The following is a 17,830-nucleotide window of genomic DNA, read 5'->3' on the forward strand; positions in this document are numbered from 1 at the left end:
ATCATTAAGTTGCTTACATGGGATGTTTCCAATATCTTTATAAAGGTACCTAGTGCTATGAATTTCCCTCTTAGTGCTGCTTTCAATGTGTCCCGCAGATTTTGGTATGTTGTTCTTTTATTTTTGTTGAATTTCAGGAAGTCCTTAATTTCTTATCTGACCCAGGTATCATTAAGTAAAGAGTTGTTTAGTTTCCATGTGTATGTGTAGGCTTTTTGATTTTTCTGGTCTTGTTGAAGTCCAGGATTAGGCCATGATAATCTGATAGTGTACAAAATATTATTTCAATCTCTCTGAATCTATTGAGGCTTGTTTTGTGACCTACTATATGATAAATTTTGGAGAAGGATCCATGGGGTATAATCCTTTTTGTGTGGGTAAAAAATTCTGTAGATATCTGTTAGATCCATTTGATTCATGACATTGGTTAGTGTCTTTATTTCTCAGTTTAGTTTCTGTTTTGCTGACCTATCCTTTGGTGAAAGTGGGGTGTTGAAGTCTCCCACTATTAATGTGTGGGGATCAATGTGTGGTTTAAGCTTTGGTAATAGTTCTTTTACAAATGTGGATGCCCTTGATTTGGGAGCTTTGATGTTTGAGGTTTTCAAAGCCTAGCCAAAGGCAGGATAACCGGCTTTATCTACACTACCTCAAACTGATCCTTGGGCTGCAGAGCACCAGCACCTGCCTCTGCTCATGCACTGAGGAGGCCAGGGTGTGGAGCAAAGTCCCTTGGGGCTGAAACAAGGTTGCCTGCCAGATCCAGGGAAGGATTCCCTGATCTCAAATGAGGGCCCTCGACCTATAGACACTCACCAACAAACTGCTCTCAAAGACAAGTGAAGGACACCAGAAATTACCTCCCAACATGAGAAACAGTAAGATCACTAAAGGCCAGCTTAAAAACACAAACAATAAAAACCAAAACAATATGGCATCTCTAGATCCCAGCTATCCCAAAGAATTCAACCCTGAGAACTCAAACACAAATGAAGAACAAGAAAATGAGCTCATATCCTGAGTAATGGAGATGATACTGGAGGAAATGAATAAAATCTGTAAACAAATGCAGGAAGATGCAGCCGAACAGACTGAAGGCATTAAAGAGGCACTGGAAGAAATTTAGGAAAATACAATCAGATAAGAGAAATCAATAAAACACTTCACGATCTGAAGTGAAAATGGAAACAATGATAAAAGCACAGACAGAAGAAAGCTGGGAATGAGAGAATTTAGATAAGAAAGCAAATAATGCAGAGGTAAGCTTCTCTAACAGAATTCAAGAGATGGAGGAAAGAATATCTGGAGTAGATGATACAACTGTAGAATTTGATGTAACCATCACAGAAAATGTGAAATCTGAAAAAATCCTGACACAAAGCGTCCAAGAAATCAAGAACACCATGAAGAGACAAAACTTGAGGATAATAGGAATTGAGGAAAGAGAAGACGGCCCCAAGGCCCAGAAAATATTTTCAAGAAACTTTCCCCAGTTTAAAGAAGGAGATTCATATAACCAAACAGGAGGCCTACAGAACACCAAATAGAATAGACCAGAAAAAGATCCTCCCACCACATAATAATCAAAACACAAAATGTACAGAATAAAGAAAAAATATTAAAAATTACAAGGGGGAAAGGCCAAGTAACATTTAATGGCATAGCTATCAGAATTATACATGACTTCTCAGCAGAGACCATAAAAGCCAAAAGAGCCCCGGCACAGGTCCTGAAAACCCTAAGAGATCATAGATGCCAGTCAAGACTACTATTCCAATCAAAACTTTCAATAACAATTGATGGAGAAAACAAGATATTCCATGACAAAAAAATTCAAACAGTAATGATCCACAATTCCGACCTTCCTGAAGTTACTAGAAGGAAATTTCCAATACAAAGTGACAACTACAACTAAAATTACACAGGAAATATATAAGTGCACTGTTTCAATAACATAGCCACTCAAAAACTCTACTGCAACCAACATCAAAATCAAGGGACTTAACAGTCACTGGTCAGTAGTATCTCTCAACATCAATGGTCTCAGTTCTTCAATAAAAATATACAGACTAACTGAATGGATGCATAAACAAGATCCAAGATTCTTTGGCATTAAAAAACATATCTCAGCCACAAGTATAGACATCACCACAGGGTAGAAAGCTAAAAAAAAAAAAAGGATATTCCAAGCAAACAGACACAAGAAGCAAGGTGGTGCGGCTATTTTAATATCTAATAAAATAGACTTTCAACCAAAATTAATCAGAAGGGATGAGAAAGGATACTTCATAGTCATCAAAGGTAAAGTTAACCAAGATGGCATCACAATTCTGAACATCTATGCCCGCAATACAAGGACACCCACATTTGTAAAAGAACTATTAACCAAGCTTAAACTACATATCGATCCCCACACATTAATAATGGGAGACTTCACAACCCCATTTTCTCCAGAGGATAGGTCAACAAAACAGAAACTAAACCAAGAAATAAGGACACTAACCAATGTCATGAATCAAATGGATATAACATATATCTACAGAATTTTTCAACTAACACAAAAAGATTATACCTTTTCAGCACCTCACAGAACCTTCTCCAAAATTGATCATATGTTAGATCACAAAGAACACTTCAACAGATACAGGAAGAATGAAATAATACCTTGCATATTATCAGATCACCATGGACTAAAGCTGGACTTCAACAACAATGGAAATAACAAAAAGCCTGCACACACATAGAAACTAAACAACTCTCTACCCACTTGCTCTCCACATGTGAAAACCTGATCTTTTTGGTGAAATGAGGAGTAGAGGCAAAAGAATTCCCACCCTCTCATGGGCTACAAAATATCCTGGTATTATATAAGGTGGATGATGATGACCCCAATATGAAATTGTTTTCAGTCTAGCATTCACACACACACACACACACACACACACACACACACACACACACGTGTACATACACTACACTACACACACACACACACCACAGGAGTCACATCGCATTACATCATAGAGAAATATATACACATCACACAAACATACACATAACATTAATTGTTATAGAAATTGCAATTGTTGTTAAGACAGGTTGAATGACCTGGAGTTTCTTGAATTAAGCAGTTTCTTAGTAGCTGGTATCTTGATAAAGAAACATTTGTTTTTTGTGCTTATTAACACTGAAAGTTAACTTCTGGGAGACTAACAGAACTGTCCCTAACTCACAAACATAATTCATCACAAGTACAAGGCAACTGAATTAATCCTATTTGGAGCTCAATTTTTAAGATATCCACATTCAGGGATTTACAACATCTTAAAGAAATAAAACTAAGGGCCATTTTATTTATATGTAAAAAAAATACAGCAGAGGCTTCTTAATATATATGCATATATATGAAATAAGTCTCAGAGGAATCACCAAATAACAAGAAATAAAAATCCATAACTAGACATTTCTTACCACCAAATGAAACATAAACTTCTGGAAATGAGTTCACTGAGTTTTTGGCTAAATGGGCCTATGGAAACATCCAAAAAACCCAGGCTACTTCCAAGGTTATTGGTTGCTCTACACAAAATGAAGGTAAGGCTGCATTTCTGAAGACAACACCAGCAGGATTTATTGAACATGGAGAAGTTGGTATGGTGCCTACCTAGAGCATTTTTCCTATGCATTAGTATTTACAATACTGGAAGATACTCTGCATGCTACCAAAGGAAAAGGGTAAATAACAACACAGCTACAAACCCTCTAATCAACAATGGTTCCCTACTACAAGATGCCAGTGTGCAGTCATGAAATAGTGGCACAAAGCTTGGGGGACTAACAAAGCAATATTTGGTTGGATTTATGGACTACTCCATGAGAAGAAATCCAACATTCCTAGGGTTGCAAAGAAAACAAACATAGATAAGCCATGGACCTAGGGAGAAACCAAATACTATTGCTCTGCTAAAATAATGTAGCAATAAAATGACTCCTTAGAAGATTCTGCTATATTCTTAAAACACTGTCCCACTCAGCCATCATCAAAGAAGTTCCCTGAGCAGTAACTCACTTGGTCCTAAATGGGAGGTACCCACAAAACTCATTCAGGGATCAGCAAATGCTGAAGGAGGTGGAAAAATGGTAAGAGCCAGGCATGGTGAAGGACATTGTGCATAAATGACCTTCTAAACACAACAGGACTTATACATATATGAACTCCCAGAACATGTGGAAGCATCAACAGGCATGTACTAGTCTAAGTGAGATGGTGTACCAGTGCTGAGAGAGCAAGTGGACACAAGCCTCCTATTTCAGAAGCTCTTGGCAAGCTATAACAAGCCCCCATCCAAAACCTAGTGACAAGAACAAAAATTAGTTTTGTCCAAAAGAGTCTCCTTGGATATACAAACAAGTAAGGCCAAGCCCCATGCTCAGTAGTAGATGGAAAATAAAATAAGAAAACTCACTGGCATTTTGAGAGGCTAATTTTTTTAATTTGGCATGTCTTTTGTGTACATATTAAGTTTTGTGCTTTTTGTTTTGTCTTTATGGTTTTCTGTATATGAAAACACATGTGTCTACACAGCTCTATGTATCTCTGTGCATTTTGTCCTTTTTCTTTGGCTCTTTTTCTTCTGTTTATTTGTTTGTTTCCTTGTTTTGTCCTTTTCTGGCTAGATTGTTTTTTGTTTTAATTCATTATCATTCATCATCGTTATTTATTATTATTATTATTATTATTATTATTATTATTATTATTATTATTATTATTATATGTCTTTTTGCTTTCTAATACCAGAGAGAAAGAAAGGGTGACTTTGGGAGTGAGGGGATTTGAGCAGGTCCTGAGAAAATCGGTGGAGGGGAACTGAAATCAGAATGTGTTGCTGAGGGCATGTCCAACTAATGCCTGACCTAACCTGAGACCCACCCCATGGGAAAGAGCCAGCCCTTGGCACCTTTAGTGATACTCTGCAGACAGGAGTGTAGCATAGTGTCCTCTGAGAGGCTACACCCAGTAGCAGAACCAAACAGATGTGAAGACTCACAGCCAAACATTGGGCAAAGCATAGGAAGTCTTATGGAAAACTAGGGAGGATGGAAAACCTGGATGTGACAGGAGCTCCACAACAAGATCAACCAAGCCAATTAACCAGGGCCCAGAGGGGCTTGTAGAGCCTGAAGTACCAACCAAAGACCAGGCATAGACAGATGTAGCAGACTGGGAGCTCGGACTTCATGTGGGCCCCCTACTAAGGGGAATGTGTGCTATATCTAACCTGGGCTCAGTTGTCTGCTTTTTGGTCACTCAACCCAGTAGGACTGCCTTGCCAGGCCACAGGGGAATGATCATGTCAGTCCTAATGGAATGTGATGAGCTGGGTGGGAGGGTAAAGGGTCTCTTCTTTTCTGAAGAGTACTGAAGGGAGGATAGAGAGAAAGGGAAAGAGTGTGGTACTGAGAAGAGGGAAAGGGCTACAATAAGGAAGAAAAGTGAATAAATAAGTAAATAAATTTGTTTTTTAGATTATTTTCAATTAAAAGTAGAAAAATAAATATCACTCCTATTCTAATTCCAGCAAATACTGGAAAGATACTTAAACATGGATTTTTGGAAACAGAATCATTTAAACTATAAAACCCATTGCACTAAACTTGTACAAATGTTATGTGGTGTGAGTCTTTCTCCTAAATATTATTCTACCTTCTTCCAGGTTTAAGTTGAGGAACTACCAATGTATTTTGGCCATGATGTTTGCCATTGAGGAGATCAACAGCAACCCCTATCTTTTACCTAACACATCCCTGGGGTTTGAGGTTCAAAATATCCCGCATGGACAAAGAAACACTCTGGTCTATATTTTTGGCTCACTTTCAGGGTCTGGTCATGCCATGCCTAACTACAGGTATGCAAGAGAGAGCAATTCAGCTGCTGTGCTTACAGGACCATCATGGGAAATATCTGAACACATAGGTACACTGCTAAGTCTCTACAAATTTCCGCAGGTGAGAGGGATTGATGGGGGACAATATAGTGGCAGCTCTACTCGATTACATTTTAGGTGGCTGTGAGGGAAAAGAGGGAAACTTAAGTCACTTTTCATTGATAGGAAACTTATGCAGATGGTTGATGATACATCTATGTCTCTGTAGCTTAGAATAGAGAGAAGGGAAAAGATAGAGTAGACACAGCACACTGTTGAACCTCTGAATATTTTCTGTACTTTTTTGGAAAAATCCATGGAAGTTCAGATTTGACTCCAAAGTTTGATTGCCCTAGAGGCTTCAAACCATTGATATAGAATTAAGTTTAATTTTATGACTCTATACTTATTTTTTATTGTGTTTTTCTCTACAGCTTACTTTTGGGCCTTTTGATAGCATCTTGAGTGAACAAAGACAGTTTTCTTCTCTGTACCAGGTGGCCCCCAAGGACACATCTCTGACACTTGGCATTGTATCTTTGATGCTTCATTTCCACTGGATCTGGGTGGGGCTTTTCATCATAGATGATCACAAAGGTGCCCAGACTTTATCAGATTTGAGAAGAGAAATGGATAAAAATGAAATCTGCATAGCATTTGTGGAAATGATCCTAGTCAGCAGGGGTTCATTTCTGACCAAACCCTGGAAAAATCAGGCTCAAATCCTGGAATCCTCAGCAAATGTGATTATTATTTATGGGGACTCTGACTCTCTGTTAAGCTTAATGGTAAATATAAAACAGAAGTTACTTACATGGAAAGTCTGGGTCCTGAACTCACACTGGGATGGTTCGAAATTTGATACATATTTCATGGTAGATTCATTGCATGGGGCCCTTATTTTTTCACACCATAATGAAGAGATTGTTAGTTTTACAGATTTTATCCAGACAGCCAATCCCTCCAAATACCCAGAAGACATTTATCTTCATGTATTATGGCACTCATTTTTCAATTGCTCACTTTTTAGTAAAGATTGTAAAATTGTGGACAACTGTCTGCCTAATGCTTCCTTGGGATTCTTGCCCGGGAACATGTTTGACATGGCCATGAGTGAGGAGAGTTACAATGTGTACAATGCTGTGTATGCCGTGGCCCACAGTCTGCATGAGATGACTCTCAATCAAGTACAATTTCAAACTCATGGAAAAGGAAGGGAGATGGTATTCTCCCCCTGGCAGGTAATGTCAATTCAGCTGTATTGCAGCCTTAGCAGCACAACACTCTAAAGGTTTGTAAATGCATTCAAACTAGGCAATACATATTTCAGATTATTTTGTCAAAAATCTGCAAGAGAGACTGTGTAAGGAGACATCATTTTTTCAGCCAATACATAGTTGCATTACAAAGGTTCATACAGTATTTTCAGTGTAAAAATTTCAATATGAAAAGTCCATTTACTTCCTGCCAGAGATTTCACACAACAGAAAAGAGACAGATAATTATCACCATGTGCCTGAACACTTCTAAGTGCTATTTTGTGTAAATGAACATTCATAAAATTATTATTTTTACAGAGCAAAACTCTGAATATTTTTAATTTTTAATTGGGTATAACTACATTTTCAACAAAGGTCCAAGTTTCCTCCATGGACATCTGTGACTTAGGAGTGCTTGGTTCCAAGTTTTCTAATGAAATTGATTTAAACATATTAGAAGCAGAGTGATGCTGGCATTATCCCTGAGTATCATTTGTTCAATGAGATTTACACCTATATTTAAAGGGGCTTTTCACATCAGGGATTAAAATCAACAAGAGATGTTCCTTGAATCTGCCTCTGTTGCCCTTCTCTGGAGGTTGGTTATGTAAAATGAGTGCATTGCATCTCTTTTAGCTTCACCCTTTTCTAAAGAACACACAACTCATCAACTCTGCTGGAGACCATGTGGTCCTGGATTGGAAAAGAAAATCACATACAAAGTATGACATTCTCAACTTTTGGGATTTCCCAAAAGGTCTTAGGCTAAATGTGAAAGTAGGAACATTTTCTCCAAATGCTCCAGAGGAACAGAAATTGTCCTTATCTTATCACATGATACAATGGGCCACAGGATTGACAGAGGTGAGTTGCAGTGTTCTGACCAGAATGTAAATCTCAATGGAAACTTTGCTCACACAGGGCCAATTCACAGGCATATAATGACCACCTATATAGAGAATTGTCCTAATACCTATTTTGCAGGATCAACCATTTAATTTCCAATGTGCTCATTTCCTTAATATCATAAGTACAGTATGTTTTTTCATCATTATCACAGATCATCCAATGGAAGATTTATTTTTGATCCCAGCTTGGAAAGTTTCAGTCAATGGTCAGTGTGCCTTTTGTTTCTAGGCCCCTGTCAAGACAGAAGAGCATGATGTACATGTTTGTTTGGCTGTTGCAAAAAATTGCTACTTAACAAACAATACAGGAAGATTTTTCTTGGCTCACCGCTTGAGAGTATATTCTTTCACTGCAAGAAATGGTGTGTTTAGGGAGTAGAGGCAACTGTTCACATTGCATCACCAGTCAGAGGGCAGAGAGTGCTGAATGCTGCTGCTGTCATTCATTCCTGACTTTCCTTCATCCAGGGACCATGGCCAATAAAGTAGGACCACTCACTTTTATAGATGGTTTTTAAATCTCAAGTAACATAATCTAAAAAAGATCTTTCACAATACTTCTCTTAGATGGGTTTTCACAGTGATTCTAAACATCTATCAAAATTGACAAGATGAAACAATACCATGGAAGAAAACTATATTTATCTTTGTATCCAGGGGTCAAGATATAATAGGTTTATAGTCACAATAAGACATGATACCAAGAACTTAAATTTTTACTTCTACACTTTGCCTTATAGTCTTTCAACATTTTTCCAAGGAAGCAATGTTTTAAAGCCAAGCATTGACCACATGGACTAGTGAATGACTCACCCTAGTAGTAAAACACACACACGCACACGCACGCACACACACACACACACACAGATACACACACACACACACAAATTAAACTATCTGCATTTAGAGATATTAACATAAACAAATTAGTGGTTCTACATTCAAAAACACTCTGTTGAAGATTCTATAAAAACCTTACCATTCCCTATCACTCATTTTATCCTCAGATTCCTCAGTCTCTATGTAGTGAGAGCTGTCATGCTGGATTCAGGAAAACCCACCAGGAGGGCAAGGCTGCCTGCTGCTTTGACTGCACTCCTTGCCCAGAGAATGAGATTTCCAATGAGACAGGTAATTGTCGGTCATGCAGAAAAAATCCCCACCTGTCCATCATCTGCACTGTCTAAGCAAATGGAAAACATCTGTAAGAGAACTGCAGCCAGTTCACATCAGATGAGTTAATCCTCTTCCTTCCAGCTGTTAGAAAATTACCAGTATACCACTGAAATAACACACTCTTGACATTGAAATTCATATCTGCTTTGTATTTTTGAACTATTGTGGAAGTGACTGCCTACAGAAAACCACTGTAGACCACCAGGGTAATATGCTTCACTTCACCATGCATTTTGTTTTAGTTTCTTTCCTAATGCTATGACAAAGCACCATGACCAAGAAACTTATTGTATTTATTTTAATATATTTTATTAATTTATTCATATTACATTTCACTTGTTATCCCATCCCTTGTATCCTCCCATTCCTCCCTCCCTCCCATTTTCCCCTTACTCCCTTTCCCTATGATTGTGACTGAGGGGGACTTCTTCCCCCTGTATAGGTATTTTTAAAAGCATCTTATTCGCTTACACTTTAGATGGTTGGATTCCATGAAAGCAGATCAGAGGCATGTATGGTAGTTTGAATGAGAAGGAACCCCATATGCTCATATTGGCTGAATATTGGTCTATAGTTGTGGAATTGTTTGGGAAGAATTAGGAAGTGTGGTCTTGTTGAAAGAGATCTGTCACTGACAGTGGAATTTCAGGTTTCAAAAGCCCACTTCATTTCTATTTACTGCCCCTCATCTCCTCTCTCTGTCCCTTATTCTTGTAGATCAAAAGAAAACTCTCTCTCACACTCATTCATTCTCTCACTCTCTCTCTCTTTTCCTCTCTCTCTCTCTCTCTCTCTCTCTCTCTCTCTCTCTCTCTCTCTCTCTCTCTCTCTCTCTCTCTTTGCCATGTTCACCATCTGGAACTCTTAGCCTGCAAGTTAAATTCTTTCTTTTGTACATTGCCACGGTCATGATGTCTCTTCACAGCAACAGGACACTAACTAAGACAGCATGTCAAGGGGAGTAGTTGAGAGCTCACATGCTGATCCACAAGTAGGAGACAGAAAGATGCACTGAGAATGGCAAGATCCTTAGAGCCTTTTCACATACCTCTCCTAAGAGTCACACCTCCTATTCCTTATTTTAAAATAGCTCCAATTAAGGGGGTGGGGCAAGGCATACAAATATGTGACATAAGAGGGGCACACTCTCATTCAATACACCCTATTTTATACCCTGACACCCGTGATATTGTGGGCATATTACGATTTTTTTACTTTAGTTATATAATCATCATATATGCTACACAACACATACTAAATACAGCCTCCCCTTCTCCCCTCCTCCAAGTCTACCACCCTTTATCTTCCCTCTCCCCCAAATCCACTCCTCTTCTGCTTCCATTCAGAAAATGGCCTGCCTCCCAGTGATATCAACCAAACATGGCATTACAAGGTACAATAAGATTAGACATAAACCCTCATATCAACGCTGAATAAGGCAGTCCAGTAGGGAAAAACAGGTCTCATGAGCAGGCAAAAGAGTCTGGAATACACACACTCCCACTGATAGAAATCCAATTTTTAAAAAACCCCAACGTTTAAATAACACTACAGCATGTATGGTGAGGGCCTAGTGCAGACCAAAGAAGGCTCCGTGATTGCCACTTCATTCTCTGTGAGCTCCTATAAGCCCTGCTTAGTTGATTAGTCATGTTTTCCTGGTGACCTCAGCCCCTCTGTCTCCTACAATCCTTCCTCTGCATCTTTTCTGCACTTCCCCAAACTCCCCATAATAAATAGCTGTGGGTCTCTGCTCCTGCTCCCATAAGCTGCTGGAGGAAGCCTCCGGTGATGATTGGGCTAGGCTCCTATCTATGAGTATAGCAGAACATAATTCGGAATCCTTTGGCTTTTGAGGTCAGTAGTATGCAGTTCTACCCTAGTTCTCAGAGTCATTCACTTTCAGGTCCCTGGTCATCCATGTACTGTCTGGCACAGCCTCTCTGTCTCTGTCTCTGTATCTGTCTCTCTCTCTGTCTGTATCTGTCTGTCTGTCTGTCTGTCTGTCTCTCTCTCTCTCTCTATCTCTCTCTCTCTCTCTCTCTCTCTCTCTCTCTCTCTCTCTCTCTCTCTGTCTCTCTCTCTCTCCCCTCGGCTTGGCCTCATTGATTGGCCACTCCCAAGAGCTATGAGCCACTATTGGTGGCAGAACATGTTGTAAGCCAAATGTTTGTGGCTAGGCTACTGTTCTAGTTCCAAACCTGGATCCTAGCCTAATACAGAACATGGACACTTTAGGTTCCATATCCTCATTACTACAAGCCCACTCTAAGATCACCATCATAGGCTCCAGGAAGTGTCCACTTCACAGGGTTTCTACATAGCTCCTTGAATGCCCGCCTATTCTCTCCCCACATGCGATCCCTCTGTCCTTGTCCTATGTACTCTCCTCCACCTTATCCTCCCTGTTCCTAGCTCCATCCACCCACAGTCCACCCACAAAACTGATTCTATTTCTCTTTCTGAGGGAGATCCTGAATCCCTCTAGAGCCTTTGCTGTTACTTAGACTCTCTGGGTCTGTGGATTGTAGTATGATCATCATGTGCTTGCCAGCTAAAGTTCATTTATAAGTGAATACACATCATGTTTGTCTTTCTGAGTCTGAGTTGCCTCACTCAGGATCACTTTTTCCAGTTCCACCTATTTGACTGAGATTTTTTAATATCATTTTTCCTAAAATCTGAGTAACACTCCATTAGGTAAATATACCACACTTTCTTAATCCATTCTTCAGTTGAAGGGGATGTAGATGATTTGCAATTTTGGACTATTATGAATAAAGTCACTGTGAACATAGTTGAGCAAGCGTCCATGTGGTAGGATGGAGCATCCTTTGGGTATATGCCCAAGGGTGGTATATTTGGGTCTTGATGTAGGTCAATTTCCAATTTTCTAAGGAACTGCCATATTGATTTCCATAGTGGTTGTTCACGTTTGTACTCCCACCAGCCATGGAGGAGTGTTCCCCTTGCCCCACATCCTTACCAACATGAGCAGTCCTTTGTGTTATTGATCTTAGTCATTCTGACAGCTATAAAATGGAATCTCAAAGTCATTTTGATTTGCACTATCCTGAGGGCTAAGGATGTTAAATATTCCTTTAAATGTTTCTCACCATTTGAGTTTCCTATTTTTAAGAACTCTCTGTTTCGCTCTGTCCCCTGTCTTTGAATTGGAATATTTGGTTTGTTGATATCTTGTTTAAGTTCTTTACTTATTTTAAATATTAACCTTCTTTTGGGTGAAGAGTTAGTGCAAAAATTTCCCATTCTATAGGCTACCATTCTCTCCTCTTAATGGTGCCCTTTGCCTTACAGAAACCTTTTCGTTTCATGAGTTCCCACTTATTAATTCTCTATCTTGGTTCGATTGCTAGCTATCAGTGTTCTGTTGAAAAAGTCATCTCCTATGCTAATGAGTTCAATGCTACTTGCCAATTTCTCTTCTATTATATCTACCATATGTGATTTTATATTGGTGTCTTTGATCAACTCGGACTTGAGTTTTGTGCAGAGGGATACATGTGGATCTATTTGCATTCCTCTATGTGCAAACACCTAGTTAGGCCAACATCATTTTTTGAAGATGATTTCTTTTTTCCATTGTATATTTCTGGCTTCGATACAAAACTCAGATGTCCATAGGCATGTAGATCCTCATTGGATAATATTGACCAACATTTCTGTTTTTATGCCAATATCATGGATGTTTTTATTCCTGAACTTCTGTGGCACACCTTGAAACCAGGGATGGTGATACCTCCAGAAGTTCTTTTATTGTTTAGGATTGTAGTAGCTTTCCTGGTATTTCTGTTTTTCCATATGAAATTGAGTATTGTCCTTTCAAGGTCTATTGTTATTTCTCCCTTTTTGTTTCTGCTTTCATTGATTTGCATACTGTCCCTTTGTGTTTTAGTTAGTTTGGCTAAGGGTTTGTCTATCGTTTTAACTTTCTGAAAGAACCAACAAGTTTAATTGATTCTTTGTATTGTTCTCTTTGTTTCTGGCTTATTGATTTCAGCCCTCATTTTTATTATTTCCTGTCATCTCCTCCTCTTGTGTGTATTTGCTTCCTCTTGTTCTAGAGTTTTCAAGTGTACTGTTAAGTTGCTAGTGTGAGAACTCTCCAATTTCTTCATGAAGCAATTGTGCTATGAATTTTCCTCTTAATGCCACTTTCATTATGTCCCATAAATTTGGGTATGTTATGCATTCATCTTCATTTTTATTCTTCAATTTTTCTTTATTTCTGCCCTGTTTCCACAGTTGTTCAGTAGGGAATTATTCAGATTCCATGGGTTTATACATTTTCTTTGGTTTCTGTTATTGTTGAAGTCAAGCTTTAATCTATGGTGGTTTGATAGGATACAGGGAGTTATTTCAATTTTCTTGTGTCTGTAGAGACTCCCTTTGTGACCAAGTATATGGTCAATTTTTGAGAAAATGCCATAAGGTGCTGAGACAAAAGTGTATTGTTTTATGGTTGGGTAAAATGTTCTGGTATCAATTAGGTCCATTTGATTCATAACATCTGTTAGTATCATTATTTCTTTCTTTAGTTTTTGTCTACATGACCTGTCCATTGGTAAGAGTACAGTATTGAAGTCTCCACTATTAGTGTATGTGAGGTTAGATGTGTGATTTAAGCTTTAGTAATGTTTCTTTTACAAAGATGGGTGCCCTTACATTTGGGGCATAGATGTTTAGAATTGGGATATCATATTCGTGGATTTTTCTTCTGATGAGTATGAAATGTCCTCAATCTCTTTGATTGAATTTGGTTTGAAGTCTATTTTGTTAGATACTCGGATAGCTACACCAGCTAGCTTCTTGAGTACATTTACTTGAAAAATATTTTTCCTATCCTTTACTCTGAAATAGTGTCTATCTATGATGTTGAGGTGTGTTTCTTGTATTGTATGCAGAAGAATGGATCCTGTTTTATATCCAGTCTGATAGCCTGTGTCTTTTTGTTTGGAAGTCCAGTCCATTGATATTGATATTGATATTGATATTGATATTGATAGATTTTAGTGACCCATAATTGTTAATTCCTGTTCTTTGGCTGACGGTTTTGATGGTGCTGGTAGTGCAGGGGTGTGTGTGTGTGTGTGTGTGTGTGTGTGTGTGTGTGTGTGTGTGTGTGTTTCGCTTGGGCTTTTGCTAGGATGAAATTTATTTATTGTGATTTTATGGGTGGGGTTAATCTCCTTGGGTTACAGCTTTTCTTCTAGTACTTTCTGCAGAACTGTATTTGTAGGTAGATATTGTTCACATTAGACTTTGTCATGGATATATCTTCTTTTCTCAACCTATGCTTATTGAAATTTTTGGGGGGGATACAAAAGTCTGGCCTGGCTTATGTGGTCATTCATAATCTGCAAGACATCTGTCTAGGCCTTTCTGGCTTTTAGAATCTCTGTTGAGAACTTGAGTGTAATTCTAATAGGTCTACCTTCATATGTTACTTGTTTTTTTCCCTTGTCTATTTTAATATTTGTTTCTTTGCTCTGTAAATTTAGTGTTTTGATTATTATGTGACATGGGGGGCTTCTTTTCTGGTCCAATCTATTTTGTGTTGTAAACTTCTTGTACCTTTATAAGCAGATCCTTCTTTAGGTTAGGTATACATCCTTCTATGATTTTGTTTAATATATTTTCTGCATTTTGAACTGGGAATCTTCTTGTTCTATTTCTATTATTCTTTGTTTTGCTGTGTTCAGAATGTCTCAGACACTCTGGACATTTTTGTTAGAAAAAAATTTTTTAATATTTAACATTTTTGGAATAAGGGGAAAATGGGAGGGAGGGAAGAATGGGAGGATACAAGGGATGGGATAACCATTGAGATGTAACAATAATAAATTAATGAAAAAAGAGATGTAACAAGAATAAATTAATAAGAAAAATTTTTAAAGGAAGAAATTTTTGAAAAGGTTTAACATTTCCTTTGTCCAATGAGTCTATTTCTTCTATCGTGTCTTCAACCCCTGAGATTCTTTGTCCCATCTGTTCTATCCTGTTGGTGATGTTTACTTCTATAGTTCCTGCTCACATACCTAGATTTTTTTATTTCCAGAATCCCCTCAGCTTCTATTTCCACTTTCAGGCCTAAAACAGTTTCATTTCCCTCTTTGTTTTTCTTGGCTCTCCTCAAGGGATTTGTTAATTTCCTCAATTTTTTGTTTCTCTTTCCTTGACTTCAGGATTATTTTCATTTCTTCATAAAGTACCTCTGTCATCTTTGTAAAGTTGGTTTTAAGGTCCTTTTCTTGTGCTTCAGCTACACTAAAATGTTCCTGTCTTGGTGGCTGGGCTCTAGCAGTGGCATACTGACCAGTCTATTGTTGATTGTGTTTTTGCCCTGGCATTTAGGAATCTGAGTTTAGAGTGGTTATTTCTGAGTTTGCTTTCTGAGTTTGTCTTTATTGGATGGGTGTTTTGTGCCTTGATTTCTATTTCTTCCTTGATCTTCTAGTCTTTGTGGCCTCATTTTCTGGCAGCTGGCTTCACCTCTGGTCCAGTTGGAGAATCTCTGCCGAAGTTGGGGTCTGGGCATCTGGTGACTAGCTTGCCCTTTGATGTAGCAGGGGGTCTTTGTTCTTCTGACTGGTGTGGCCTGCACCTGTTCCTCTAACAATTTTTTTGGTCTTATTAAACTTTTTCTTTATACTTTGGCTTACAACTTTGTGGTTTTTATAATGTAAGTGTGCACATGTGAGAAAGAGAGCTTTTTTATTGTTATTTTGTTTGGTTTGTTGGGATTTTGTTTGTTTCTCTATTAAAGATAGGGAAAGAAAGGATGTAGAATTGGGTGAGCATGGAACTGGGGAGGATCTAAAAGAAGTTGAGGGGGCTAAAGTTATAATGTATTATATAGGGAATATGGATGATGTATAAAGAGAGTTAACTATATATTAAAATTAAAATGCACATAGAAATATGGATAGTATTGATAAATTGAAAATCTGGGGGGAAGCCATAACTGTACATCATAATCTAGGAGTAAATTGACAACCTTCCAGGAAAAAGCTGTTGAAATATTGTTCCATGAAGACATGAGACTATATGAGTACTTCTGTATTTATAATTACGCCGATGCTGTTGTTTTGATAACTGTGTCACTGATGAAACATTTCAAGGCTCCAAAATTTCAGAATACCAATTCACCCAGGTTCCTTCATAGAATGGGGAAACTTAGAAAACACCTTGAATTTCTTGAATGTAGGTACATGTGTGGGATACATATAGGAAAACATCATTATAAGATTAGGATGTCACAGGGCATCCTCTCTATTGCACTGAAGCCCCTTGCCCTCTGATGAATAGAGATGTATTAATAAGGAGATAATGCATGCCAGTGCTTTAATGACTTCTAAAAACAGATACAACAGGGTCACTAAAAGCAAGGATACTATGTGAATAATAATAACAGGAAAAAGAAGCATTAGGTCTGTTTAATTTGTATCTGCATTAAGTAGAAGGGAAACTGAGTTTGGAATTATTATCTGAAAGTGCTTTTATATTTGTATTGGAAACAAAGTGAGATAGTACAATATGTTGGGGCTTGGAAGCTTCTTAGAATAAAAGCAGAAACCTAAGACTACACTTGTGATCACCTGCATTTCTTCCAGATATGGATCAGTGTATGAAATGTCCAGAAACTCACTATGCAAACACAGAGAGGAGCCACTGCCTAGAGAAAACTGTGACATTTCTAGCCTATGATGACCCCTTGGGAAAGACATTCAGCTTTATGTCCCTGACCTTCTCCTCACTCACAGCTGTTGTTCTTGGGGTGTTTCTGAAGCACAGAGAAACTCCCATTGTCAAAGCCAATAACCGAGATCTCAGTTACGTACTTCTCATCACTCTGACCCTCTGTTTTCTCTGTCCCTTCCTCTTCATCGGCCATCCTACCACAGCAACCTGTGTCCTCCAGCAAAACATTTTTGGACTCCTCTTCAGTGTGGCTCTTTCTACTGTGTTGGCCAAAACTATCACTGTAGTTATGGCCTTCAAGATCACTGCTCCAGGAAGAGTTTGGAGATGGTTGCTGATCTCAGGTGCCCCTAACTTCATTGTTCCTATCTGCACCCTGATCCAAGTTGTTCTTTGTGGAATCTGGCTGGCAACCTCTCCTCCCTTTATTGATAAAGATGCTCACTTAGAACATAAGCACATCATCATCATTTGCAACAAGGGATCAGCTATTGCCTTCCACTGCATCCTGGGATACCTAGGATCCCTGGCCCTAGGGAGCTTCCTCATGGCTTTCTTGTCCAGAAATCTGCCTGACACATTCAATGAAGCCAAGTTCCTGGCTTTCAGCATGCTGGTGTTCTGCAGTGTCTGGGTCACCTTCCTCCCTGTCTACCACAGCACCAAAGGGAAGGTCATGGTGGCTATGGAAGTCTTCTCTATCTTGGCTTCCAGTACATCACTCTTGGGCATCATCTTTGCCCCCAAGTGTTACTTCATATTATTAAGGCCAGAAATAAACTCACTTGATCACATCAGGGACAAAACATATGGAAGGAAGAAAAATCTTATTAAAACCTAA

General features: G+C 38.5%; 1 protein-coding gene across 1 annotated transcript in view; it reads left to right on the forward strand.

Moving 5' to 3' along the window:
• The window catches only part of LOC311590804 (vomeronasal type-2 receptor 116-like), a gene marked incomplete at both ends in the record, with an annotated part of 37,206 nt that extends 19,376 nt beyond the window's left edge, over positions 1–17,830 (forward strand). Inside the window, 5 exons of the mRNA XM_084770063.1 lie at positions 5,715–6,006; positions 6,359–7,165; positions 7,820–8,047; positions 9,099–9,222; positions 16,902–17,830. Coding sequence (XP_084626189.1) covers positions 5,715–6,006; positions 6,359–7,165; positions 7,820–8,047; positions 9,099–9,222; positions 16,902–17,830 — 2,380 coding nt within the window. The remainder of the gene's footprint in view (positions 1–5,714; positions 6,007–6,358; positions 7,166–7,819; positions 8,048–9,098; positions 9,223–16,901) is intronic.

This window comes from Acomys minous, assembly GCF_964271855.1.
Source record: "Acomys minous genome assembly, chromosome: 20".
NCBI lineage: Eukaryota > Metazoa > Chordata > Mammalia > Rodentia > Muridae > Acomys > Acomys minous.